The 27,590-nt window shown below is 39.5% G+C and overlaps 2 protein-coding genes and 1 pseudogene across 2 annotated transcripts; 2 read left to right on the top strand and 1 right to left on the bottom strand.

The window, feature by feature from the left end:
• The first annotated feature begins 53 nt into the window (after nucleotides 1-53).
• Nucleotides 54-9,732, top strand: tmc2b (transmembrane channel-like 2b). The gene is made up of 20 exons (XM_068703608.1): nucleotides 54-99; nucleotides 293-334; nucleotides 604-994; nucleotides 2,206-2,355; nucleotides 3,241-3,331; nucleotides 3,418-3,499; nucleotides 3,581-3,687; nucleotides 3,780-3,878; nucleotides 4,102-4,244; nucleotides 4,337-4,484; nucleotides 4,806-5,000; nucleotides 5,119-5,298; nucleotides 5,781-5,939; nucleotides 6,170-6,298; nucleotides 6,645-6,712; nucleotides 6,960-7,199; nucleotides 7,852-7,977; nucleotides 9,072-9,150; nucleotides 9,275-9,418; nucleotides 9,523-9,732. The coding sequence occupies exons 1-20, from the start codon at nucleotides 54-56 to the stop codon at nucleotides 9,730-9,732; spliced, it is 2,829 nt and encodes a 942-aa protein (XP_068559709.1).
• A 908-nt stretch (nucleotides 9,733-10,640) lies between these two features.
• Nucleotides 10,641-15,300, bottom strand: LOC137866776 (aldehyde dehydrogenase 1A1-like; annotated as a pseudogene).
• A 4,193-nt stretch (nucleotides 15,301-19,493) lies between these two features.
• cyp1d1 (cytochrome P450, family 1, subfamily D, polypeptide 1) lies at nucleotides 19,494-24,038 on the top strand. Its single transcript, XM_068702879.1, has 7 exons — nucleotides 19,494-19,763; nucleotides 19,854-20,474; nucleotides 21,252-21,375; nucleotides 21,495-21,584; nucleotides 23,342-23,465; nucleotides 23,533-23,619; nucleotides 23,756-24,038. The coding sequence occupies exons 1-7, from the start codon at nucleotides 19,494-19,496 to the stop codon at nucleotides 24,036-24,038; spliced, it is 1,599 nt and encodes a 532-aa protein (XP_068558980.1).
• The last annotated feature ends 3,552 nt before the right edge of the window (nucleotides 24,039-27,590 follow it).

Here is a 27,590-nt window from a genome sequence, read left to right as displayed (position 1 = left end):
CGAGTCTGAAGTGAGGACTGACTGCAGGAAATAAGCTATAGAGACGCGGCAAAATGCCTCCAAAGAGGAAAAATGATGCTGCAATTAAGGTTGAAGATGGTAATACTTTTTTTACTCTATTTTGCTAAAAAAGAGTTGTCTTTAATTGTTTCTAACAACTTTTAGCTTTTAATATTCACTTTTATTTCATTGATTATGACTAAGTAAAATTCAATTGTTTAATGGTAAATATCTTTTTTGTTGAGATGAATCCCCTAAATTTGTGGGGGGGGGGGTTTCTGCATGTTCACAGTTGGGATGGAGATTGATGTTGCATCAGACAGTGGAAGTGAAGGTGAGTTTGTTTACTTTTCATCAGAGAAGCAGTTAAATTGAACAAGGTATGACTATGTCTTTAAGATTTGCCACAATGTGGTGATGTGATGCCAAAAAAGTGAAAATTACTGCTCGTTTTTACCTCTGTTCTTCAAGAATATTTACAACTTTTGACCAAGTTTCTGCTGTTATAGAAGCTGACTCATTTCAGAGGATATTTGTACTCTTTATTATTGTACTTTGAACAAGCTTTCAGCTACTTATCTAAAATGTAAATGTTTGTTTCAGATGAGGCAAGGCGGAAGGCAAAAAATAGAAGAGCCAAACCACAACGCAAATCCAAACCAGTCAGCGATCATGAGGAGGATGAGGAGGATGAGGCACCAAGGAAAAGAGTACGAAAGAAGAAGGCCAAGCCGCAGGACAGCGATGAAGAGGATGAGGAAGACAACTGGAGTGTGAAAAAAACCCGTTCAAAAGCCTCCAGGAAGAAAGCTAAGGAAGAAAGCAATGAGGAGAGCGAAGAAGACAGAGAGAAACGTAAAAAGCGAGGGACGGACGTGTCCAAAAAGGAGAAAGAGGAGCAGAACAAGGAGAAGAAGGGAAATGTTAAAGGGAAACAAGGGAAGAATATGAGTGGTGAGAATGACAAGAAAAAGAAGAATGGGAGGTTGAGCAGGTGCAGTATTCTCTGAGAGCTGACTCTCGCCTACCTGCACGCTCCACACACCTGTATGGGCTTTCTTCATTCAGTCTCATGCACACCTCTGGCAGACTCTGATGATATGAAGCTATGTGGCATATGTTCAGGGAGATGAAACATTAACAGTGTTATTACTTCAATATTATTACAACATAGAATACTCACTTGTTTGCCTGAATATATGGGATTTAGAGTTTATCTGGTTGATTTGACAGGTTATAGTAGATAGTAGTATACAGTTTGACATATCAGCAGTCAGATGCTGTTCATGTACTGAGAAAAAAATGATAATGGCTGGTATGTCCATCACCAACCAAATGTGCAGCATGATGAAGTTTACATGTTGCAGATTTTTGGCTGCTGGGATGATGTGATCTCATTTGTTCATTCATTATTTAGGCTACTGCTGCCTTAAAAAAAAGGCAACAGAACAAAACATCCTGTGACACCAGATCTGCCTTCTGTTTCATTGGGAGTGTTTGGGAGTTGGCTGCATATTAAATATCGCTATCTTCCAGCTCTAACTCTCTTGTAAATAAGCTGATGAATTTACCCTTATACCTGCTCTTTAAAATCATTTAATGCAATAGCTTAATTTGTGTAGAATTTTACAAAAAAGTTATACAACGTTACTTGCTCTGAGTTGACATATTTCGGCGTATGCGTTTAGGTTGCAGTAAGTTTAGACTACATGGTGTAAAATGACACACAAAAAAGCAAGAATGATGGTGTTATTGCACTCTAAATTACTTACAAATTGTCATGTCATTTGACATTGATATTGACTTTAACCTACTATGTTTGCAACCTTATGGTAATGCGATAACATTTGTTAACCAGCACTAAACACAGCTGAGGCTGATGGGAATGTCATTCATTTTGCAGGTATTTGGTCATAAACACATATTTTTAAAATGAAAAGAGGTTCATCCAAGGTTCAATTTATTAAGCTTTTTGAAAAAACTTGTCTGATCTCACAGTGCTCAACAAGTTTTTACAAATGTGATATCATAGATGTCAATGATACAAAACTGAATATTAATGTCAAACTGTAGCACAAAATATTGGAGCCCCAAAAGTAATTTAAAACCCAGATACACAAAAACAAAACAATAAAACAAACTGGTTTCATTGTGACTGGTGCCTTGTCAAATCCATGGCATGTGACAGCTCTTTCCCTTTATCAGCTCTTCCTCTTCCTCCTCTGATTCTGGTGAAGAATCGCTGTCGGAGGGAGAGATCGCAGCCCTGAAGGAACAGGTAGAGGAGAAGAAGAAACTGATCGCTACGTTAAGGAACAAACCCTGGCGCATGAAGAGGAGACTTGTGCTGCTCAAGTAACAACAAAAACTCACATCCTTTGCTTGCTTACGTGTGATTACTGCAAATTTTGGTGACTGCAATTTTTTTCAATGTTTTTTTGATCATTGACTATTTCTTAGGACCACCTTCCTAAATGCCTGCCATCACTCATGTCATATACATGTGATGTTGATCATTCATTATTAAAACATGTTCATCTCTAGTGGTTTTGAACTTCTCTCTGTCAGTGCTGTTATATTGCAAATCAAAGCCATCATGCTTTCTGGAAACTGAACATTTGCAGAACCGAGCTCCAACATTCACATCACTTTCAAATAAATTTAATTCTAAAAAAGCACTCTGAAAATGATTAGATCCAAGCCTTTGTTCATCAACATTTACAAATGTATTTAATTATGTAACTTCTCTCTCCTTTGAGATGCACAGAAGACACATGAATACAGTTGTAAATCTCAGATAAACTAAACAACACCAGCACCCACATAGTTGGCTGTAGTTTAGCCAGTTACACATCTTCCTCTCAGTGTGAGAAGACATTACCAGCTGCCTTGCAAGGGCTAACAGTGTGTGTGTGTGTGTGTGTGTGTACTCTGTGTGTATGTTTCTCCATGTACAGATCAGTGTAAGCAACCTGATAGGTGAACTGCCCTAACTTTTTCATGAGCTTGACACTGTTTAATGCATGTTGTGGCTACTGACCTGCTGCTTGCCAAGTCTTCCTTCCGATGCTCTTACCTTATTCGGGGCATCAATCAGTAAATCATCCCAAACCTGTTGTTTTTCCTGTTGTTCCTGTTGCCACTGACTAATTAAGTCATTGGTTAGGAAGATTGTGTTTTTCATTTGTGTATTGCACACTTTATTTAATTGGTGAATGTTTTCTCTGAATGGTCAAACAGGGAGGCACAGGAATTTGTTGAAGAATTTGAAGGAGCTCTTGGGAAAGGAAAAGGAAAGAAGCTGTACGCATTCAAAGTCATGATGGCCAAGGTAATCTGCTAATTTTGCAACACTTAATAGAACTTTAGAATGAGGATGATATTGGGGAGATTTCAAACCTTTTTTTTTTATTTCAGAAACTAATCAAGTTCAAACGTGACTTTGAGAACTTCAAAACAGCCTGTATACCCTGGGAGAGGAAGATAAAGGATGTAGAAAGTTGGTACCGCTATGACATCATTGGAAAATAAACACTGAGCTGTTTCTTATACCACCTGGTTTCTGTTCTCTTAATAATAGGTCACTTCGGTTCATCTGTGGCATCCTACTTTATTTTCCTGAGGTGGATGTATGGTCTGAATATGGTCCTGTTTGGGTTCATGTTTGGCCTGGTGGTTCTGCCTGAGGTACAGCCTTTCTCATGTTAGCACAGTGTGCAGATTGGATACATGGGTTATTTAGCTCTCCTTTCTCACTTTCATCCCTCTCCTTTGTTTAGATTCTTATGGGTCTTCCATACGGCTCCATTCCGCGGAAAACTGTGCCTCGAGAGGAGCAGGACACAGCCATGGACTTCTCTGTGCTCTCTGACTTTGGAGTAAGGATCTACGCTTTATTCATCAGTTTATTCATGGCATGGCTGTAGACTCATAGATGTCTTGTATATTATCAATATTTTTAACAAGATGTTATCGTTTCATTGGCCATGTTTTAACCTTTTCCTAGTCTTGTTAAAATCGTGGGAAAGTTGCTCTTAGCACCTGTTTGCGCAGTTGTAATTCATGTCTGTAAGTTTTCATCTTTGAATACCTTATAAACAGGGATTCTGCCAGTACTCCTTTTTGTTCTACGGCTACTACAACAACGATCGAATGATCGGGGTGCTGAAGTTCAGACTCCCTCTGTCATACCTGCTGGTGGGAGTTGGCATCTTTGGGTACAGTTTGATGGTTGTCATAAGAACGTAAGGCAAGGCACACAAACAATCAGATGTATATGTATACATGAGAACGAGGATGTTTGTGTATTTTTAATGTGGTCTTTTTGTCTTCTCAGGATGGCTCGTAACTCAAATGAAGGCGGTGACGGGGCGGATGAGGGAGAATTCACCTTCAGCTGGAAGATGTTCACCAGCTGGGACTACCTAATAGGAAACCCAGAGACTGCAGACAATAAGTACGCCTCCATTACCACCAGCTTCAAGGTTAGCAGGTGTGTGTGTTTGTGTGTATATTTGTATTGGAGGATAAGCAGTGTAACAAAAGCAAACATTTCCTTTGATGTACAAAAATGTAACAATCATACATAGAAAAATCCATCATGAAAGAACCCAAGATACCAAATTCATCACCAGCAGTAGTCTTAGCAGACCAGGATGTAATGTATATACTGTATATATATATATATCATTTTATTTTATTTTATTTTATATGTGAAAACTGCTGAAATTTGCAAATGGAAAAGAAGGTTAAAATCTCAAGCAATCACAACTTTGTTCATTTATATTGATTTTACCCTGCTGTAGGAATCCATTGTGGATGAGCAGGAGAACCAGAAAGATGAAAACATCCATCTCCGACGCTTCCTCAGGGTTCTGGCAAACTTCCTGATCACATGCACTCTTGGAGGCAGCGGATACCTCATCTACTTTGTAGTGAAACGTTCGCAAGACTTTGCTAAGATGGAACAAGACAAACTCTCGTGGCTTGAAAAAAACGAGGCAGGTGGACATTAAACGTGATGTTTTTAGATAACATAAGGAGATTTGGGAGAGTTGCGGCTTGAAAATGAGAGTGAAAATGAGATCTGTAACCCCCCTCTCTTGTCCAATGTATCAGGTGGAGTTTGTGATGTCTCTGCTGGGGCTGGTGTGTCCTCCTCTGTTTGAAACCATTGCAGAATTGGAAGATTATCACCCTCGTATTGCCCTCAAGTGGCAGCTAGGACGAATCTTTGCCCTCTTCCTGGGAAACCTTTACACCTTCCTCTTCGCCCTGTTTGATGAGGTCAATGAAAAGGTACGACAAATATGTATGTATGTGTTTCTTTCTGTTGCTGGGCTGGTGTGTTTATAGATATTTGGGCTTAATTTGGGCTGTCTCCTGTATTTCCATGGTAAGAAACCTTCGCTGCGTGCAAGACCTTCGCTGTGTTTGATCTGGTGTCGGATATGTTATAAAATTAATTGTCCTTGATACTTAACTATTTAAGATAAGAATGACTCACTTTTAAAATACTGTACTAACCGTCAGTTCAGCTACAAATGTTGTGACAGCAGATACCTTTAAAGCAAAAGTTTGACATAATGGGAAATTTGCTGAGTGGTATCGAGCTTCTCATCAAACTCTCAACCGGAAAGTGAATAGTATTTCCTGTAATGTGCGACTACCCCTTTAAATCAATGTGGCAAACTGTGTATATCCCTGTGGGTGTGAATTGTGGTACGTAAATAAAGTTTGAGTTGTGTTGCATATGCTTTGACGTATTTTCTATCCTTTAGCTGGAGACAGAGAAGTCCATCAGGAATGCCACAATATGGGCTTTAGATCAATACTACGCCAACTACAGCTCCCACTTCAACACGACAGATGTGCCTCCTCCAAATGTGTCCCCAGCTGACGTCATCAGAGGACCCTGCTGGGAGAATGCCGTGGGAATAGTCAGTAGTGGCATTATACTGTTTTCCAATGGTGAATGAGAAATTATGGGCGTATAAACAGTAGTAGCTGCAGTAGACAACGATTTTTTTTACTCAGTTTGCAGCATCATTCCTTTACTTCACCCTCCGATTAATCAGACAGAAGACACTAATCATTTGAATTAATTGGTAGTTTGTATTTTTTCTTATTTCTTTTGCTTCTTTTCTCGTTGGTTTCTGATAATGTGTAGGGATTTGTGAAGCTGGTCGTGTCGGACATTCAGGTGAGCTATTTGACTATCCTGGTGGGTGACTTTCTGCGAGCTGTCATTGTCCGCTTTCTTAACTACTGCTGGTGCTGGGACCTGGAGGCCGGATTTGTGAGTAGGCTACTTGTAGTGTGTGTGTGTCAAAATGGAAATTTGAAGATGGTGTATCCATTTATGTCGACATTGTATAGCTACCATGTCTTTCAATTATTATTGAACACTGTTTGAGTACAGCAAAGTTCAAATTGGATCATTGTCAACCTGATACCATACAATGGCAGGACAGCTGATCCCTAACATCCAGTGACACAAGACACTGCAATGAGAACTTAATTACAAAGAGAGAGAGAGAAAGAGAGAGCGAGAGAGAGTTAGCAAATGCAAAGTGATCAAGCTGGTTCTTATTAATTAATTTGAGCATGATAATCATATTGTTTATTTATTGTGTTGATTCCAGCCTTCATATGGGGAGTTTGACATCAGTGGAAATGTGCTGGGGCTTGTCTTCAATCAAGGAATGATATGGTGAATTACTCCTTATGTTTCTGTCACAAATGTGCTAATAATTAACAAAAAAGTGAGTGTGGAGTGGCTATCTCGACATATAATTTGTATTATTTGTTTGCCTGTTAACTGTTGGAGAGGAACTCAAATTAATGACATTAAATCATAAATTAGAATAATAGTTGACTTCTTTTCTTTATAAATGATTAGTTAAAAGCTGGCTGATAATTCAGTATGTTTTAGACAATGTTTCTGCTATTTTCCTCAGGATGGGAGCCTTTTACGCTCCAGGTCTGGTGGGTCTGAACATTTTGCGTCTCCTGTCCTCGATGTACTACCAGTGTTGGGCAGTGATGTGCTGTAATGTTCCTCATGAGCGAGTTTTCAAGGCCTCGCGGTCCAACAACTTCTACATGGGCCTGTTGCTGCTTGTGCTGTTCCTCAGCCTGCTGCCTGTTGTCTACACCATCATGACCTTGTCCCCATCGTTTGACTGTGGACCATTCAGGTCAGTAAGAGATGGAGACAGTAGGACCGATATAGTATATATACATGATAGTGAAATTAATTCAATTTACAAAGTTAGATTGTTCATTATGAGTTCTTCTGCAGGTAAAAATAAAGTTAGTCATGTAATGAACAAATATATATATATATATATATATCTAGTTTCATATATTTCATATATATGAAACTATTTAAAACCTATGGAGTTCATTTATCCAAATGTTTTTAGAAGCCTATTTTAATGTATACAGTGTCAGTCTGTCAGTTGCTCATTCTCAGGGTTGGGGAGTATTGAACTACATCTAATTAAACTAGTCATTTAAATACATTTTGCAGTAGCTTGCTGGCATATCAATATTTGCGTATAGTGATTCAAGTACTTAAATTACTTTTTAGCTTTTTTGGTCTAGTTAACAACACAAAATACAAACCATTGTGAGGGATAAAACAAAAGGAATGATTTTTGAATGTTTTATTTTACCATTGCTACCATTTTGGTTAAACTCCCTTTGACCAGCCTTGCAAATTTGAGAGGCACTCAAGCACATTTGTGCCTAAACATGCTAAAACTGTCTCACGTTTGCCATTTGGTGGTCACTTTTTGTTGATATACAACAAATATTGTTGCTTTTGATCCAACTTTTTTCCCCCAGTGGCCAGGACAGAATGTATGATGTGGTCATGGAGACTATAGATCAGGATCTACCGTCCTTCCTATCGAACATTTTTTCGTATGCCACAAACCCTGGACTCATCCTGCCTGCTGTCCTCCTCATGTTGTAAGTATTATTCAAATATCAACTGAAAAATGCTGTGCTGTATCTGCTAAAAAGGCAAGTTGAGGTGGAACGCCACTCCTTGTAGGCTACTGGAGAGGAAGAATAACACAAATAGGCATTGAAATTCTCTGAAAGTAGCAATGATGGACAAGCTGATGATTTAAGAGCACCACAATCCAAGACTATGATGCTGAAGGGCTTATGTATCTGTGGTGGGAATCAGCACAAATGTCCAGAAAACCCAAATCTGAAAGGGAGAAGACAGATGAACAAGCAACCAGGGACTTGCTGGATTCATTTTTTAAGGATTTCATGACAACAGTTGTACTGCTGGTATTTTGTATACGTGGAGTTGAGGGTGTACACGTTAACTAATAACTCTTAAGATCCAAATTTTGTAAAGTATCAGATAAACAGAAACCACAGAAGAATTTTGATTGGTTACTGTAATAAAGCTTTTATTCTTTGATGTCACACTTTTATTATTAAGCTGACATATAACTAGTATCTTAGTTACCCAAAATATGTGACTAAAAATGGCAACCATATTTCCAGTTTCGGTAGCCAGCTGATGCCAGTGAGCCAACACTTTAAAAAAAAGTAGTGCTCTGACATTATAAAGTATGTTCTGAATTTCTGCTTTCAAAACTACACAAGTAAATCTGTACATTTAGATTTGTACAGATTTTGTGTTTTTTTTTTTATAAAGGAATATTTACAATTCTGTAAATTGGTAAATTGACTGAAGCCTTCTGCACACTGTCTGTATATTGGCATATACATACGTTTTATGTATTCATAGCTATTCTGGTGGCATAACAAATTGGCTGCTCGAAAATACCTATACTACCACAGGGGGCACCCCAGTAGAGTCAAATATTTTTAAATCCTACACAACTTTATCTTTACTTTTTGGACCTAAAATAGTCAATTATATACTTATTGTCTAAAAATGCAAGAACCAGTGTGTGTAACTGTAGAAAGTAAAGTCATAACTTGGAGGGCATGACCTCAGTATCTACTGACCTGTGTTTAAAGCCTGACTGTGGTCTCAGCTGTTGTATTGTTTAAATACTTCTTATAATGCACAACAGGTTGGCCCTCTACTACCTGAATGCCGTGTCAAAGGGATACCAACAAGCAAACATGGACCTTAAAAGGAAGATGAAAATGGTCAGTGTGAGCGTTATCTTGTTACGTCCAAGTTCTGTTCTCCTCCCCTTGTTTCCCTCTTTTTTCAATATCTCCCATGTTCAAGATTTAATCAAACACAGGACTGTCTGGTTTAACACTTTAGGCGAGAGATGAAGAGAAGAACCGCAGGAACAACAAGGACAGCACTAATGAAGTGATGAAAGACTTGGAGGACCTGCTGCCAAATAAGTCTCTAATACCGCCTCCCATCAAGGAGGAGCCACACTCACCTGGTACACACACAACCGTATATATTCCTTTATTGCACATGCTATCAGACACTCTGCACCTGACTGTCCTCACCACTCTTTTTGCTCTCCATCTGTCCTCTAAGATGTTGTAATCACGAAGGGCAGCAAGTCTCCCAGAATTAAGCCAGGTGCAGCGGCAAAAGGGGTAAATCTACAAAAGGATGTGTCACTGGCTGCCCCAAACCCCAGAGCTCCAGTGACCTATGCCCCGGGGCCAAGAAGAGGGCCTCCTGGGAATGCCAGGGGACCTCAACCTGGGCCAGGTAGAGGAAGAGGTCGGGGTGGACCTCCAAGGCAACATGAGTCATGATTCATGGACTAAAACCTAGTCTGTTAACACTACAACTGCAGTCACAGTCATACTGTATATGGAGGGTGCCACTAGAAAATTAAAATTCTTTAGATGTAATTGATTGTCTGAGAAAAATTATAAATATACATTAATTTATTTACAGTTACTTTCCGCCTCCGATGAAAAGCATATGACTAGTATTTCAAACATGCCAAATACTTAATTGAGTATAATTAACCATTGAAAAAGTCTATAATCAATACAATAGGACACTACAGCATCCACAGTCAAATCCCTTCATGTTCTCAGATTGGAGGTGGAGATGAGTTGGGACTGTGTGGAAATTAAATGAGACAACCATGACTGTTTTATCTGTATTAATAGCAGTACTACAACAAAATGTAAAAAAGAAAAACATGATCATGTTTACTGTATTGCAATCCATGTAATGTTTACTGCTCATAATATGGGTCAACAGTTTTATGGATTTCATTTGGAAATCCATGTAAATAGTATGTAAAATGTCTTTCTATTTTTTGTATGACAACTATTAAAATAATTATTTTCTGGCAAAGTGCTATTGAAGAAACAAGTTCTCTTGATAAACATTCCAGACAATAATAGAGAACATGCTGTTCACTTAACTGTTGGATACATCTGATCCATAGTATATTATGGGAAAACATAAATAAATGAAAGTCAGTATTGTCTCAGAAATTTAAAGAGAAAGAGACACAACATTGACAATAAGTTGTAAAAGTGGATACATCTTAGGCAGGACTAAAATGTTCATGGAGTGACACAGCATCGACGATGCCTTCAAAATAACCAGGTGCAATATGATTATTGCAAAATGTGTTTGGAGGATCTGAAGCTGTGTGGTGGCAGAGAATTAAAGAAAAAGTAAGTCCTGTGATATGACGGTATTATGAGTTCTTCTGTGAGATTTTGATGGTGACTGCCTTGACTTCAGTGTACTCCTGAAGAGCATATTCCCCCCTGAAATAAAATAAAAAAACACCACTGATTATGTGAGGAACATTACATGAGCAATAGTTACCAGTAGAGTTGCAATGTTACAAGTATCGAAGTACCAACCTACATGTAGCTTTGTGGATGTTTATACATTGATTATAAAAGGCTGTTGCCATGTTTCTAGTACCAGCAAGGACATTATTTCCTCTGGGCACTGGGGATGGGCTCACATCTCAAAATCCTATTTTGTCCCACTAATTTTTACAGTTTTAGTTTGATTAATTCACTAAAATAACTCATCTGAGTCACCTTCAGTTACTAGGCTACAGTGCACTCACAGCACTACGTTTTACAAACAGTAGCAAGTAATTGCCAGATTATTTTTGCCACAAATTTTTCATGTTAAGCAACAGACCAACTGCTCTGCCTTCTTGGTGGAGGTCATTGTGGAGGTTATTGTTTTGCTGTTTTTATTTACATATAATTCACCTAAAATATATGCAAGCAATTATCTTCAATCAAAGATAATGCAGCAAAGTGTAGAGCACTTTAAAGTAATGACACAAATACAACATTATTTATTGAGTTTTTAAATATATTTGACACTGGAATTGGAAGTCTAAAATGTTGGTAAAGAAAACACAACACTATTTATTAAGAAGCATCAGGTCTCTATCAAGATAGAGAGAGCTTTTATTTTTGATAACCAATTCAATCATAATATATTATCAACTAGATGAAAAAAATAATATAATGAAGAAAACAACATTTATATTATTTATAGCCACATAGTTGAATGCATTTATTGTAAGCCACCTTGGATAAAAGCATCAGCTAAGTAAATGTAATGTAATGTCCCCACCTCTGAAACCAAACATTGAGCACCAGCCAAGCTAAAGTTGAGATACTATACAATGGTATTACTCACAGTTCCCTCCCGTTCCCAGACATCTTGAAGCCACCAAAGGGACACTATTAAAGGAGCCCGGTCCATTACTTGGGCTACTGAGGTGCTGTTTTCTTCCGGATCGATCTGTCTGACGCGCTGTTCTGTCAGCCTCGATTACCTACGCGTTCACCTTTTGATTGCAAACATAATCCACCGACACGTTCACTTGGTATGAATATTAGTTTATTCGTTCCTGCCGTGGTACACATACTAATTGGTGCACAGTGGAGCAAACTCACTCTTACCGCGACAGCGGTCAAAACGCTTTCCCTTTCCGGGGTCCAACACCTGATGGCAATAATTACCTAATTGCTTATATAGGTGAGCACAGGACCCAAGAACAGCGCCACCCAGTGTACATATAGAGGAAAGGCATTTGATGGAAACATTTGGCACCTACAGACACTGAGCACTCATGGCATTGTAGCAGTTTACCCTAAAAAAAAGAAACAATAGTTTCACCTCACTCCATAAAATCGCCAACCATTTTACACATTAATATGTGGCAAAATGGAAATATGTTATATATATATATAATATATATAACATATATATACAGTATATGAAATATGAAATATATTTCTTTAAAGAAGGTTTCTGTGAGGATGTGCACAGCAGATACATCAGATTTACTGTTCGATCCCCAAACCCTATGTAGTATTTGATCCCTACCACACCATGCCACTCTGCAGAGCAGAGGAGACTGTTAGAGCTTTGTCGATGTTGTTCGTAAGCACTCCTGCTGCTAGGCCGTAGTGTGTGGCGTTGGCTCTATGGATGACTTCATGGGTGCCACGGAAACACATGATCTGTTGCACTGGACCAAAAATCTGAGAGGCAAAAGGGGGAAACGTGGTGGCAACGATGAAAAGCTCACATGAAGAGGAAATTCAGAACACATGTGTACCATCACGTGTGTTTGTGTCCGTGCAGGTGTGTGTGTCAGAGCACAGTACCTCTTCTTTAGCGATGCGCATGTCGTCTGTGACATTTGAGAAGACGGTGGGTTGGATGAAAAGTCCCTGCTGACCCCATGCGGATCCCCCACACTCCAGCGTGGCTCCCTCCCTCTTTCCGTTCTCTATCAGCTCCATTATCTTATCAAACTGCTTCTGGTCAATCTGCAGAAAACAGCAGCTCAAATCAAATTTTCTCTTAGAACGTGAAGCTTGCAGTTAAGTGGCTGTGGAGATCTTTGAGCAGATACTGTAGTCTAACTGTATGCCGTACCTGTGGTCCTTGTTCAACCCCTGGCAGCAATGGGCTTCCCAGGACTTTGGATCTTGCCTTCTCCACACTACGGTGGACAAACTCTTCATAGATCGGTTCCTCTACAAACACCCTCAATTTGCTATTCATTTCAATAGACACTAAAATCAGTAGATCCGGTAAAGGCTACTTTGTCGATGTCCATGTGGTAGGAAATGGCGCTGCCTGCTGTCTGACCATAACCTGGCACCACGTTCACTACTCCTGGAGGAAATCCAGCCTGGACACAGACAAACGCAGTGAGAGACATGTTCGTCTTTAAAAGAGACATTATCTAAGAGCGGTCTTCCGTCTTTTACAGCTACATCTCTGCAATTTCTGAATGCAAGTTTATCGCTTTTGCCCACATGGTCTTTTGATCATGTATCATTGTTGGAGGTAAACAGTGATAATTCAAGTACCTTTTTGATGAGTGCAGCCATGTGCAGGGCTGATAATGGGGTCTGTTCAGCAGGTTTGATGACTACAGTGTTCCCACAGCACAGAGCAGGAGCAATTTTCCATGCGAACATCATCACTGGGAAGTTCAACTGTCAGCCAAATTGCATAAACATGTTTGACTTGCAACAACATGAGGAACTTGTAAGAGTATGATTAATATCTAATAAGCAGGTACATACAAAGGAACAACTTATAAACTATAAACTATAACCTTTCTCATTACAATTCAGTGGAGGAACTAATGTCTATGGTAAACATCTGTTTATAAGTGTTGTGTCTCCAGTCTTTTCTACTCACAGGAATGATCTGCCAACATACCCCAATGGGTTCATGCCATGTGTAAGTAAAATACTCTCCATCTGAAAATAATGCACAGTTAATTCATGATAGCTTCGAGCACACTGTGGCTTTTATATTAAAATATAATTGTCCAACATGGCTAATATCTATGATCTAAATGCATCACCAAAAGACACTAACATCAGCATCAGTTGGTGAGTAATATTGAAAAAGGGGCAACTCACCTACGGGGATGGTTTTGCCTTGAATCTTGTCTGCCCAGCCACCATAATATCTCAAGGTTTTGACGGTGGCCATTAGATCTACAAAATATACCATGAGAAATACTTTGCCAGAGTCCAGAGCCTCTAGTGTCTAGAAATAAAAAAGCAGTTAATAAAATAAAGCGTCATTACTTCATAAACCAGTTGAGTATGTGTGTGTGCGTTTCTCACTGCCAGTAGTAGACGGTCTCTCTCCACTAAGTCAGCAAGTTTGTTTAGTAGTAGACCTCGGTCTGAGGTGTCCATGGATCGCCATGGAGACCCCATCTGGAAGGCAGCTCTGGCACTCCTCACTGCTTTGTCCACATCTTCCTACGAGATCACAAATTTGTCTCAAGGGGTATTGCAATGTGTTCAGCATACAACATCTTGGATATGTATGATATACTCACTGAGTCAGCCTCTTCCACTTCACACAGTAGCTTCCCTGTGGCAGGATCATACACAGGAATCTTCCTCCCGCTACAGGACTCATGCCACTCGTTATTGATGAACAACTGAGATTCCAGAGAAAAAAAATTCTTCAAGTATATCTTCTTCAAGTTTATACCCCCCCTTTCCCCCCCTGCCCCGCTTGTTGTCTCATAGCAGATCAAAGACAGTCCTAAACACATGGAGCAGTGCATTAGCTCTTCTGAGCCCGATAGAGTTAATAACAGGCTCCTTGTTTAGTGGGAGGCGTTTTACATCTTTTAGGAGATCTGCATGCCGTAAAGCTTGTAGATTATTTTTGGGTTATACCTTCAACATTACTTATCTTGTTTCATCTTTTGACGCAAACCATAAATACATCTCTGGTGCACACAATGCCATATTTAAGGTCAAGTGAACCCTTTAACAACAGGTTGATTCATTGAAATACAAACCAGATGATTAAACTCAATCTGCTCCCCAGTGTAACATTTAAAAAAAAAAAAATTTCAATCTGTGACTCAAAATTCAAATGAGAAGACTTGACTTCCCGATGTAAAACACCTTCAAAGATTTCTCTGCAGTATATTTCTGAACACATTGCCATACTAAAAACTGAGCCAAACCCAACATATGACAACAGTGGTCAATTTCCGTAATCTATTAAAATCCCTAAATTCTAAGTATTGGTAGATTATTTTGAATTCTGTGTACCCCCATGCTATTTTGGTTATGAGCTAAATTGTCCTCAAGGAACGAAGAAATCTGAACCAAACCGGAGCTCAGCTGTGGATCTTTCCTCACATTTGGCTCAGTCTTAATTGGCTCCTTACTGTTGGGTGCAGTTTACCTGTGTGTACTGAATGGGGGGGTCTGGGATTGGCATGGGCAGGTCCTGTGTCTCAGGTCCGTCTACATGCTCTGGTTTGTGGTTCTGGTTTAGACCCTGGTGGTTTCACCCGTTATCAGACTGCTGCTGGTGACCATTGTCAGGCTGAGAGTTCATGTTGGCATGCTTTCCCTCTGAAAAAGACACATGGACGCCAGTGTCCACTTAAACTTGTGTGTGTGTGTGTGTGTGTGTGTGTGTGTGTGTGTGCATGTGTGTGTGTTTACTCATACACTGTAATGTACTGCATGTGTGTGTGGATCACTGAGTAAGAATAGTTTTTTTCGTGTTTCATCATAACCCTGTGCGTAAGTTGTCATCCCAACCTGCTGGAGAGAAGCTGTGCCAAATGAGGCACTGGCATTGTCAGCAGGGTAACACCACGGGGTTAAGGGTTACGACTGGCTCCATAAAGTCGGGCTGGCTCTGAGTTGTGGACTGGACTGACCTCTTTTGGACAGAGAGGATCAAAGAACAGCAGGGTGCGCACCCGGGAAAAAGGTGTGCTTCATCATATTTGCCAGAAAAGCTGTAATTCTAAATGGGCTCAACTGTGAGAAACAGTGAAGGGTTGCGTGACAATAAAGAGGTGATTAAGAATATTCCACATTGCACGTAGAAGCATGTAAGGTGGAACAGACAATTACTGTTGCTTAAACATTAAACATGATCACATCATAGTATGCTGCCTCAACATATGCATTTTCCCCCCCTGTAATCAGGATAAACCAGCATTTAATTATCTTATTCATAGGTTAGGACATTTATAACGGTCCAGCTCCTTTCATAATGATTTAGTTTTATGATTTACATTTAGCTGTCATCAGTTTCTTCTTTTATATGTTTTATTTGGCTTGGTACTTTAAGATAATTATTAACATAATTGTTATTTCAATAATTAATTTTACAATGAACAACAACAAAACAATTATAAATACAGTATGAATAATGTGCTTAATTTTGTCCTATAGCTTATTATTATTATTATTATATATATTGGCTTTTCTCCAGAACTAACTACACACACATCATAATGTAGTACATTACAACATAGAACAGAAGAACAGCACAAAAACGTTATTATGAAATTTAAAATAGAACGCCTATTAAATACAATCAAAAAGTTAAGAATGGAGCCATAAGATGGTTCAAGCATTAAAGTATTTAAGGTTCAGTAAACTGCACACAAAGAACGTAAACGTTTTTAACTTATGTTAGAAGGTGGTAAAATATACACGATTTGTTCCACCTCTATGGTGCACACTAACTAAATGCTGCTTCAAAATGTTTAGTTTGCCTTTTGTTTTTTATTTCCACTACCGAATATAATACGGTAAATTGAAAAATGTAATAACGTCATAGTTAAAAGTGATTCTTACCTGTGGTAGATGCTGACGAGGTACCTTTAATCTGGTGGTTTCCTGCTCCAATGACAGGCATGTTGCTGCTGTCTGCATCCTCTCACAGTCAGTGGACCGGAGACCCGCCGAGCAGCTTTAAATACCTGCCTCCCTCACTCAGCGCTAGAATACAGCATCACGTCTACCGTCCTCGGTCCTCTGCGGATCCCATTGCACGTGCTAATCACCGTTCAAACGGAACCAAAATCCCAGTTTATCTAAGGTCCCCGCGCAGCAGGCGCGCACACGTTTAGTTTCTGAAGAGCATGCCATTATCTCTAGGATAGTGCATGGTAGTCTGTTTTAATTTGAATCAAACATTGTTTTTATTGTTCATGTATTGTTTTTGTATAGTAAATGTAGGCTACCATAAGCAGTCAGGAAATGTATCATTTACCCCATTACTAGTTTTAAGGTGGTCCAACTTTATAAAGTAGCCTATGCCTCATGCCTGCATAAAAGTTGGTGTAACATTATTCAAGTTTGCTATTGGGTAATTAAATCTGTCTCTTCTTAAGGTGATTAATTATAAAACACATATTGGCTCCATAGATATAGATGACAAACGTTTAATGATCTATTGGCCAAGTCTGATCAAAACAAAAATACCAAACAAACGTTTTACTGAAAGTTGAAGCATACAAAAAGTTTGCTTGTTGCGTTGCTCCTATTGCTTCATTGCATCGCGCGTCAGCACGCAGCAGAGGATTGGTCCATGAGCTACAAGACATCAAACATAATTGGGAAGATGTTTGCTTTGATAAGGGGCCTCCTGCTGCTTCACTGTCTCCCAGGAACAATGTGGTCACATAACTTTGTCTGTTGTGCCTATTTTAATCTTGGCTGTCTGGAAATACACACACCCGTTTGATAACTATCCCCGGGGACAACATGGTCTCTGTAATTAAACCTTGTCAAACAATGAAAAGATCAGCAGAATTGTACTTGGTGTTGCAAAACACTTAAGAAACCATCTTCCCATAATGCTTAGCTCCATTTTGTCAAACAGTTGACTATGAAGGCGATGTACTGGGACAGTTAAACAGTAAGATGTGAAAAGTGGAGCATTAAAAAAATATGTATCCACGTTCTGCTTGCTAATGCATGTGAGTCTTATGTCTAGGTGTGGAACTGGTATTCATTTTTGATCAAAACGTACAGCACCATTGTCACAGAGGACATAGTCTGTCTGGTTTAGCCATATAATTGAGCAGATATTTATCTGCTCAATTATATTGAGCAGATAAAACTTTAAATTAAAAATTTTAAGTTTTTGGCAGTATGTGTATGGGTGTTAGGGCTATAACACTTTTGGTTTCATGTTTAATATGAGCAACATATTCTAGACACTTCTCCATCTAGTCTGGCTCCATAGAGTCAGTGTGTGTCGGCTCTGTCTGCCCGGTCCGGACCGCCTCAGCCTGGAGAGGATGTGGACCATTGGGTCAAAGGAGCTGTCGCTCAGCCTGACAGCACCGGGTGTCCCACAGTTGAGCTTGAGCTAAATTGACGGTTCGATGGAGAGTGATTAAGAGAGAAGAAAGAAAGGAATGAAAGATGGAAAGTTAGAGAACTGGGGAGGAGGATGAAATACAGGCATGATTAGGGGGATGAAGGCAGTAGAGAGAAGCATAGGATATTTTGAGCATGATGAAAAGGGAGAAAATTTGATAATGAAAGTAGAGGCCACAAGTCAAATATTAAAAATATAAAGAATGAAAGCTGCTAAAATGAAAGGAAAATAAATCTGTCAGGAATGTTTGGCAGATGTTTATAATGTAATAAAAGTTAGAACTTAAAAACTATGGCTGGCAATCCCTTTTCATTGTGGAACTATACACAACTACCATGTGTAACCAGCAGCTGCATGAACATGCATTTAATAATCTTTTATTGTTTTAGGGTGTCAGAAAGGTTTAGGTTTAGCTTTCATCTTTTAGTCATCCTATATGTGATTTTGCATTGGACTGTAATAGATTGTTAGATGTTCTTGTTATTTTGTCCACACTTCCTAAGTGTTGTGGTTGTGATGATGCAGGATTTGACCGATGCTTGAAGCCTGATAGCACGGACCTCAGTCCAAACCGTACGGGACATGAAGTCAATGGAAGAGGACGGAACGCACCCTCTTGTGACACATTACACAGATTACATTCTTTATAGATAAGCTCTGTGGTCTGTGAGGAAGGAAGTACTCAGATCCTTCACTTAAGTAAAAATACTAATATCACCAATTTTCATTCTGCACAAGTAAAAGTCCTTAATTCAAATAAAAAATATTTTTTTATTGGTGATGTTCATGTTCAGTACTTTTCTAGAAAGTTTTGTTGTCTTATTTCCATCCTTATCCGTGTTTCACATTTCATAACATGACGTAATACTTTTTACAAACTGCAACACACGTGATCCAACTTTGTGATGGACAGAGGGAACAGGAGAGGAGGGGCCCTTGTTGTGAATGGGTACGGTCTGTGTTCAATTGCGGTCACTAGCTGGCCGGGTCGGAGCCAAGTTTCTCGCCATGTGTGCCTCTTCATTGTTAACAGGCAGCAGCTCCCTCTGCAGGGGGCCTGTAGCTGTTGAATGGGACGTTCCGTACTGTGAGCTACTCTCACCAACAAGTTCCAGAGTATCAGACCTCAAACTTCTGCCTGGCTGAGAATTTTGGTCTCTACTCTGCTCTCTACTTTTTTTACACCAAAGTTACAAAGGATACTGCATGGTGAGATTTCTATCAAAATTGTTTGCCATATTTCTTGTTTTTTTTCTTTGTTTCATTTGGTCCTCTACTTTCTTTTATAGACAAGTTTTCACCCTCTAGCTGCATCTTTTAACAGTCTCCCCCCTCTCTCTCTCTCAGTATTTAGAGTTTACCTGGCAAGATGAGACTGACATTTGGGATGTTGCCCATCAAGGATAATCCCTGTGCCTCTCTGTCTAGTGTCACGGTTGCACTTTGTCTTCTCATCCTCCTCCTGATGGCCCTCAGGAGCCGAAAGAGCCACCACCACAAATCCCATTTGGACTACAGAAAATATCCCCCTCCTCCAGGCCCCACACCGTGGCCCCTTGTCGGCAATCTGCTCCAGATGGGCGACCAGATTCATCTTTCTCTAACCAGCTTGAGGCTCCAGTACGGCGATGTTTTCAAGGTCTATACAGTAACATGTGTTGAAAAGTTGTCGCCAGACAGATGATTGAGTATTTATTATTTCTATAATTTGTTCATTCCTTTGCTCTAGATGCATCTGGGCTCTTTAACTGTTGTCGTCCTGAGTGGATACACCACTATCAGACAAGCGCTGGTTCGGCAGGGAGAAGCTTTTGCCGGGCGACCTGATCTATTCACTTTTTCTGCCGTAGCCAATGGGACCAGTATGACCTTCAGTGAGAAGTATGGACCGACCTGGATGCTCCACAAGAAGCTGTGTAAGAATGCCCTCAGGTCTTTCTCCCAGGCGGAGCCCAGAGGGTCTGGTGCTACTTGCCTGCTGGAGGAGCATGTCTGTGCTGAGGCAGCTGAGATGGTGGAGGTGATGCGAGAACAGGCTGCTGTTAAAGGAGAAATGGGCCACAATATGACGGGTATAGATCCGGTGATACCCCTGGTAACCTCAGTGGCAAATGTCGTCTGTGCCCTCTGTTTTGGGAAAAGGTACGACTACAATGATAACGAGTTCCTTACTATAGTTCACATCAACAACGAGGTCCTGAGGATCTTTGCAGCAGGGAACCTGGCTGATTTTTTCCCTGTGTTTCGTTACTTTCCGAGTCCATCTCTGAGGAAGATGGTCCAGCACATCCACAGGATGAACGGATTCATGGAGCGTAGCATCGAGGAGCACATCAACACCTTTGATAAGGTAAGGACTGGAGGCTGGCTGATACACTTGAAGACCATAATTTAGTTTAAATGTAAATACATTGCAAAATACAAATGCAGAATTAAACATTGACACATTACAGGACAATCAACCATTGCTACTTTGCAGGATGAGGTTGTCTTTTGATTTTACGTTATGTTGATTGGGTACTGCAAAAACAAAAATAGAAGAAGAAATCACAATTTAAGGGTTTTTAAGGACATGCAGTGCAAAAATATAGATGTTTCAAAGAAGGTGACAAAAGTTTCATGTACCAGGACTAAGCCACCACAATGATTCATCAAATATCTTGACAAGGTATTAAAAATGACAAACAGATCACCGGTGTATATTATCTCAGCAGTCTATTGTACAGTGACCACAAAATACATACAGAATATTTTCAGTACAGCTTAATTGGTGGATGCTGATTCTTTAAGTATTGTTTTATATCAGTCCCACTAATTTGCCGTCCACTACTAAATCTGACATTACACTCATACAGTAGTAGCTGTGAGTGCAACTGTAGCCAAAAAAATAACAAACAAGTTCCCTTGGAGGGACCTTTGTTCTTGTGCAGAGTGGCTAAAATTTTCGCACGCACTCTAATTAGGGATTAGCATCCCACTGGAAGACACGCGTCATACCATAACTGATGTCTCTTCCCTAATTATTGCTTTAAAAACTTTGAACATCTATATCTGCAAAATAATGAATCAGTCTTTAGTTAATACAATGTGAAATGTCCAGTCATATCATATGTGTGTGTGATTGCAGAACTGTATTCGGGACATTACGGATGCTCTGATTGCACTTTGTGAGGACAGAGAAGGAAATAAGGATACATCTGTGCTCTCCAACTCTCAGATAATTCACACTGTCATCGACATCTTTGGAGCAGGTTAGCCACAACGGAGGTTTTACTTATATTATCACCGCTAATGGCATTAAATTAATCATATTGATAATGATGATTACCCTCCTTTAACTTGCAGTTGTGTTGTTTGTAATTTCCTAAAGGATTTGACACCATCATTGCTGGTTTACAGTGGAGCCTGTTGTACCTGATCAAGTATCCTGACATCCAGGACAGAATACACCAGGAGATAGGTACTGTCTCTCCTTTTTCTTTGTATACCAAGATGGATCTTCACTAAAAAAGGGAACCAGAAAACTCTAACTGGCACATTCAATACAGTTTTTGCATGCGTCATATGTAAAGAGAAAAAATTCATGCTATGATGAATGACTCGTTCTCATTGTGCAGAAATAGAAGGTTGCTTATTAATGATTAATACTAATGAGCTAACAAATGTTGCTGGCAATTTATTATTGATTTGCCAAAACTGCTAAATTTAGAGAACACGGTGATGCACATACAGTGGCTGTTAATATTTCAGCTATGAAATAGATCCAGAGTGGATTGATCTTATCTTTTAAAAAATGTGTTTTTAAGGATACAAACGGGTGGAAATGCATCTCTGTGTAACACATTTATCATCACCACATGTGTAGACAAGCATATGATGCTGTTTATTAGGAATTCATTACAAAAAAATGAAATAAAATCCAACAATGAAAAAACCCCAGGGACTTTCCAACAATCCGAAAGCCACCAGAGAAACTCAAAAGATCGGTCCAATTTGCTGACGCCAGAGTTACTTTTGAAGTGGGTTGACAGAACTGGTGCTGTCTGTTCTGAGGCACGTTGCATTTTCTCAGGGAGAGAGAGAGAGAGAGAGAGAGAGAGAGAGAGAGAGAGAGAGAGAGAGCGAGAGAGAGAGAGAGAGAGAGAGAGAGAGACTAAGAGGAGATGGGATGAATCAGAGAGGGAGGCACAAACAACCAAAGAAAGAAAGAAAGAATGGCTAGAGAGTTGTTCCACACTGATACAAAGCCGGTAACACGCAAGGCACACTATGTGAATACCCATAGTTAGAAAATTGTTCACATACTCATCACTTCAATTAATTGCAACCTAAGACAATTAACTGTGAAGCTTTTATTCTACTGTTTACAGTAAAGCTCACCACTCTACTGCGAACCATATTAGTGGTCGAGCGAGGGCAACATTTTTAATCAATTGGAAAGATGAGCATATACTTTATGTGATTGAAATTATTTGGGATGTGCATGTCAAAAACTCAAAACATTCAACACATCGCAGCACATTTAACCAAGTGCATCCCAAATTTACAGACAGGTTGAAGTCTAGGAGGACAACTAATGATGATGCAGTTATATCATTAAGCTATCATAAAGCTAAATAATGATTTGATGTCATTGCAGACAAACTTCAAGTGCTCTTCTGGTCAAACACTGACATACTACGTAACCTGCATCCCAGTTCAGAGACTGTATCCTTTAAGATCCCATCATCCTATAGTCAACTCATTTCCAAGTCTGGAAATATACCAGTGTTTGTTCTAATAATAAGACATAATCACAGTTCCTGATAGTTTCATAAAAGTTATCAGCTATCATGGAACATGGAACCCTAGCATACCACTGCTCTTTTGTCAGCCATTTAGGGCAACATCCTTGTGAAAAACTCAGAAATGTTTGATTTCTATAGATTGCACCTGAATGCACCTTTAGTTTTGGTTTCTGTAAGGACAGACCATCACATTTGGGAAAGTGTTGAGAGGTCAGCCTGGCCTTCATGTCCTTCAAAGGACAAACCTCTCCTCCTGGGATGCATTCTCCAGCCCAGAAACTGAGATGCAGGTTAAGTGTCAGAGGCTTAAACAAATCACCTACATTTAAGATACATCAGAGTACAAAAAGCTTGTAAAATAAATACAAAAATATTGTAAAATAGCTTCCCAGTCTTCAGTAACGTTGTAATGTTTTTTTCTCTTTCGTAGATGACCACATTGGCACAGCCAGACTGCCCATGTTTTCAGATAAGTCCAAGATGCCTTTCACGGAGGCGTTCATATATGAACTGTTTCGTCATGCTTCATACGTCCCTTTCACCATTCCTCACTGGTAAGACAGTAATTTTGTTCACAGTATATTCATGCATGTAGATTCATACTATTTTTGTCCTCTTCAGTACTACGAGAAACATCACCCTGAATGGATACTTCATTCCCAAAGATACATGTGTTTTCATTAACCAGTATCAAGTCAATCATGATCTGTAAGTAGCTGACTTTCACAAGACATGTTAGTGTATCAGTAAAGAGTTAAGTTATTCAACACATTTTCAGATGAGGAGAATGTGTTTTTCTGTTTTATTGCTTCATTAATCTTCATGTTTTTTAATTCTTTCCTAGCGATCTTTGGGGTGACCCGGACACATTTAGTCCTGAACGCTTCCTGGGTTCCTCGGGACTCCTCAACAAGGAGCTGACGGAGAAGGTTCTCATCTTCGGCATGGGGAAGAGGCGATGTCTCGGTGATGGATTTGCACGTTTGGAGCTGTTTGTGTTTCTCACTACGCTGCTTCACGGGCTGCGGATTGAAAATGTTCCAGGTCAGGAGCTGGATCTCAGCACCGATTTTGGTTTGACTATGAAACCACGTCCGTACAGGATAACCATCTCCACAAGGTTTTAGACCAAATTATGTTATGTGTGGATTGTTTTGGAACATCACCACACACAGTCTCTTTATTGTTTTAATTAGACACCGTATTTGGCTAACCTAATGATGCCACAGAGATACAGTTCCTCTTATATTACTGCTCTCAGACTGGAGTTTCTTTTTGGCAAATGTGGTCAAGTCCACACAACAAAACAAAAGGGAAATATACTGTCTGTACAAAATGTTTCTAATAGCTGGACAATAACTTCAAGTTTGTATTGAACACAATATTTAAGATGATGGAGGGTCATTCAAAGTCCTTCTGTGCCTGTACTTTCAAAAGGGTAAAGTCCCTCAGCCTTCCTGTCCCACCACATTAAGAATGAAGATGAAAACAGACCCTCATTAAAAGCCTTTATCTTAAGTTATTAGTTAGAGTTAACGTCTGAGGAAGGGAGAGAGAGGGTGTTTCAGATTGATGATCAGCGCTTCAGGCCTCAAACTGTTCAGTCAGGGTGCATCCACATTCTTGTCAGCCCTCTCCTCCTCCTCCTCCTCCTCCTCCTCCTCCTCCTCCTCCTCCTCTTCCTCGCTTCAACTTCACTCCTCCAACTCTCCTATTACCTCCTCATCAGTTCCTTTCATGCCCTCATCCCCCTCATGTCCTCGTCTTCTTCCTGTCCTTATCCCTCTTCCCTAACTTCTCCTCCTCTTTTATTGTATCTTCAAAGCAAACACCATTTTGCTAAGTGCTCAACTCTTCAAAGTCTCACCCAGTAGCTCTCTGAGGAATGATGCAAATATACATTAAGACATAGTTCCCCGTCTTTTTGAACATCCTCCCCCTCACTCCCCATCAGTACTGTGACCTCCCACACACTCTGATTAGATGCAGTCCCAGACATCTTTGAGGGTGGTAAAGAGGACAGCAGAGTGTGAAATCAGGCATTTCTTATTTCATGAGCTAAATGTAAAGAAGTATGGCCAAATGAAAAAAAAGAGGAGTCTTGCAGAATGAATCATCCTTAAATGGAAAGTTTGAACGTTATGTTCATGAGAGTGTTATCGCTTTTCAACTTGTATCTATTCAGGGAAAGTCTATTGAGGCCTCCTGTTCTTTTCCAGTTCCACCTGTAAACTTCATTTTACAGATACAGTAGGCTGTTGGCCATTGAGTTGTTAGACTTGGACAATAGGAGATTAAGTATGTCCCAGGGATTCAAACTGGCAGCCGACTGGCCATAGCATTTCACCAAGCTCGAAGATTGGTGAAATGGTGATACATTCAAATTTCTCTGTGCTCACCTCAGTTGAACATGTGTACACACAAGCAAAATGAAGTATGCAAATTACATATCTTCTGTCCAGAAGTTCAACTTTTGAAACAAAAATATATTTGCATATTGCGTATTCCTGAATTCTGGATTTTTTCGTTGAGGGAAAAGGAATGGTAACAATTTTAAAACATGTAAATGTATGACGAGGATCATCAAAACATAAATCAAGTGAAGAATAGCGGTTATTATTCTTGTGTTTATGCAACTGCAGAGAATACTGGTTCAGTGATCCTTACACAATATTAAAGTGAATAAATATTTACTTTAGTAGAATTACACATTTCTTTGGTCCAGACTGTTTGTGGTTTTGAGTGAAATGTCTCAACAACTGATGGATGATTGTATTTTTTTTTTTATATAACTGTAAACATGTTAAATAACTTCTTGAAATGTCTGATCTCAGCATTATATTATTAGGAAAATAATATAATAAGTGTCTCTTGTTAAGAACAGAAGTAGTAAAATATATAAATATTGTCAAGTAAAACTATTTTGAATTTTGAATTTATTTTGAATGTCAACTTCTAACAACATCTTGGTGAATATCATACCATCTAAAGTATACTTACAGTATAACTTATACTTATAACTTGAAAATAAAAAGGAAAATGATTAAATTCTGTGTTGCTGTAGCAGTATTTTTTAAAGCCAAATATGTAATATTATAGTTCTTATTGTAGAAATACTGTAACTCTTGTCCTCAATGACTTAAAAAAATGTCAAAACTGTCTCATGACTGCAGGCCTTCATTTACTGTATTAAAGGCATCATTTCTAGTTTGCCTGTGTGTGGTCATGTAAACAAACCATTTACAGTGGGGAATTTGCTTGTGCAGATTAATTACCACAACAAACTAAGAGGATGAGACCTCGGCCCTCTCATCAACCCTGATCCCTCTCCATGTACTCTCTGTGTCTTTGTCTCTCACTTTGCTCTAGTCCACAGAGCTCACAGTATGATTTAAACTATGGCCGTCATTGAAGAATAACAAATCACGGTGAACATGTGCTCACCGGCCGCTGATCTAAGGTGGCCAATAAAACCCAGCACGCAAAGCAAGGATCATAGCTCTAACGTGGCGTAACACAGAGAAGCACTGGTGGGGCCCGCGGTTTCGATTAAACAATGATGAACAATTAAAAATGGGCCCAATTGCAGACAAAAGAGGGTGTTCTTATAGAAAGTGTTATCCCTTATCAGCGCTGACATGCCACCCTGCCAAATGTTTCAGATTGAAGCCTTGAATCTGCTGTGACTGTTTTAGTCTGAGCCAAGGTCTACAGTGAGACAAAAACAAGCCAATGAACACATTAATCTCTATATAGTTCCTCAGCTAAATTATTGCTTCTCCAAAAAGCCACCTAAAGTACCATATAAACATATTAAGGGAAAGAAAGCATTGAAGACCGAGTTCATTTAATTCATTAACACCTACAAATCTAAAAAATCTGCTATTTTCCCCTACATACCTTTTAATACAGGTGTCTATATATTATGTCATGAAGCTCTAATTTTAGTAAACCTGCTGCCCGTCTGGAAAAAGAAAACAACCACAGGACAGACCCGTTGCGTGATTGAGTGTTCATTCCCAGTCATGGGATATGACCCCACAATAGTATAGAAATAGGAACAGGTCATGTGCCCTGAAGATGTAACCTCTCTAATGGGCTACAAACTCGTTGCCTTTTCCCACATACAATAGGAGGGCTAACTGAATGACCAACTGACTTCCTATTTGCCTCTTGAGTTACACATGGGGCCCTGTATTGTGGGGGCCTCATTCTATAGACCCAGGCAGGCAGCACACATTAACAAACTGCACGCAAATCCCCTGAATGCAACTGTCAGCTGCCCAATAGTGATGTCGCCAGTTCAGAAGGTCACCTATTATTCAACAGTTTACGCCACAAGCATCGCCTTTCCAGCTCACACACTGTTCATATGCACAGCAGTCCTAAAGTCCATGGCTCTGATGAGGATATTCTAACCTATCAATATTAAATGAGTGGTATCTCATTGAATGTGTGAAGTGGATTCATTGACCCATCACCATCTTTCCTATTCTTATCGGACATCCGGATTATATCCATAGAAAAGCACCTAAGGGTTCATTCAGTCATCACTGAGGTCACAAGTAAACTAAACCTATTTTATATCACCCATCCCTCCATGTGACTACATTACACGTTTAAATGACACACAGACCACTAAAGAAATCATCCAAAAAATCCCAGCGAAACACTTTAAT

Source organism: Cebidichthys violaceus, unplaced genomic scaffold, assembly GCF_023349555.1.
Source record: "Cebidichthys violaceus isolate CVI_PGR_0920_01 unplaced genomic scaffold, fCebVio1.0.p SCAF_9, whole genome shotgun sequence".
Lineage (NCBI taxonomy): Eukaryota > Metazoa > Chordata > Actinopteri > Perciformes > Stichaeidae > Cebidichthys > Cebidichthys violaceus.
This window is presented reverse-complemented; position numbering and strand designations above follow the sequence as displayed.

Coding starts and splice junctions, on each gene's coding strand:
- tmc2b (XM_068703608.1), top strand. CDS start 54: ATGCCTCCAAAGAGGAAAAATGATGCTGCAATTAAGGTTGAAGATG. Junction 3,879..4,101: donor CTGTGCTCTCTGACTTTGGA/GTAAGGATCTAC, acceptor CCTTATAAACAG/GGATTCTGCCAGTACTCCTT. Junction 7,978..9,071: donor CCTGCTGTCCTCCTCATGTT/GTAAGTATTATT, acceptor AATGCACAACAG/GTTGGCCCTCTACTACCTGA.
- cyp1d1 (XM_068702879.1), top strand. CDS start 19,494: ATGAGACTGACATTTGGGATGTTGCCCATCAAGGATAATCCCTGTGCC. Junction 19,764..19,853: donor AGTACGGCGATGTTTTCAAG/GTCTATACAGTA, acceptor CCTTTGCTCTAG/ATGCATCTGGGCTCTTTAAC. Junction 21,376..21,494: donor CATCGACATCTTTGGAGCAG/GTTAGCCACAAC, acceptor AATTTCCTAAAG/GATTTGACACCATCATTGCT.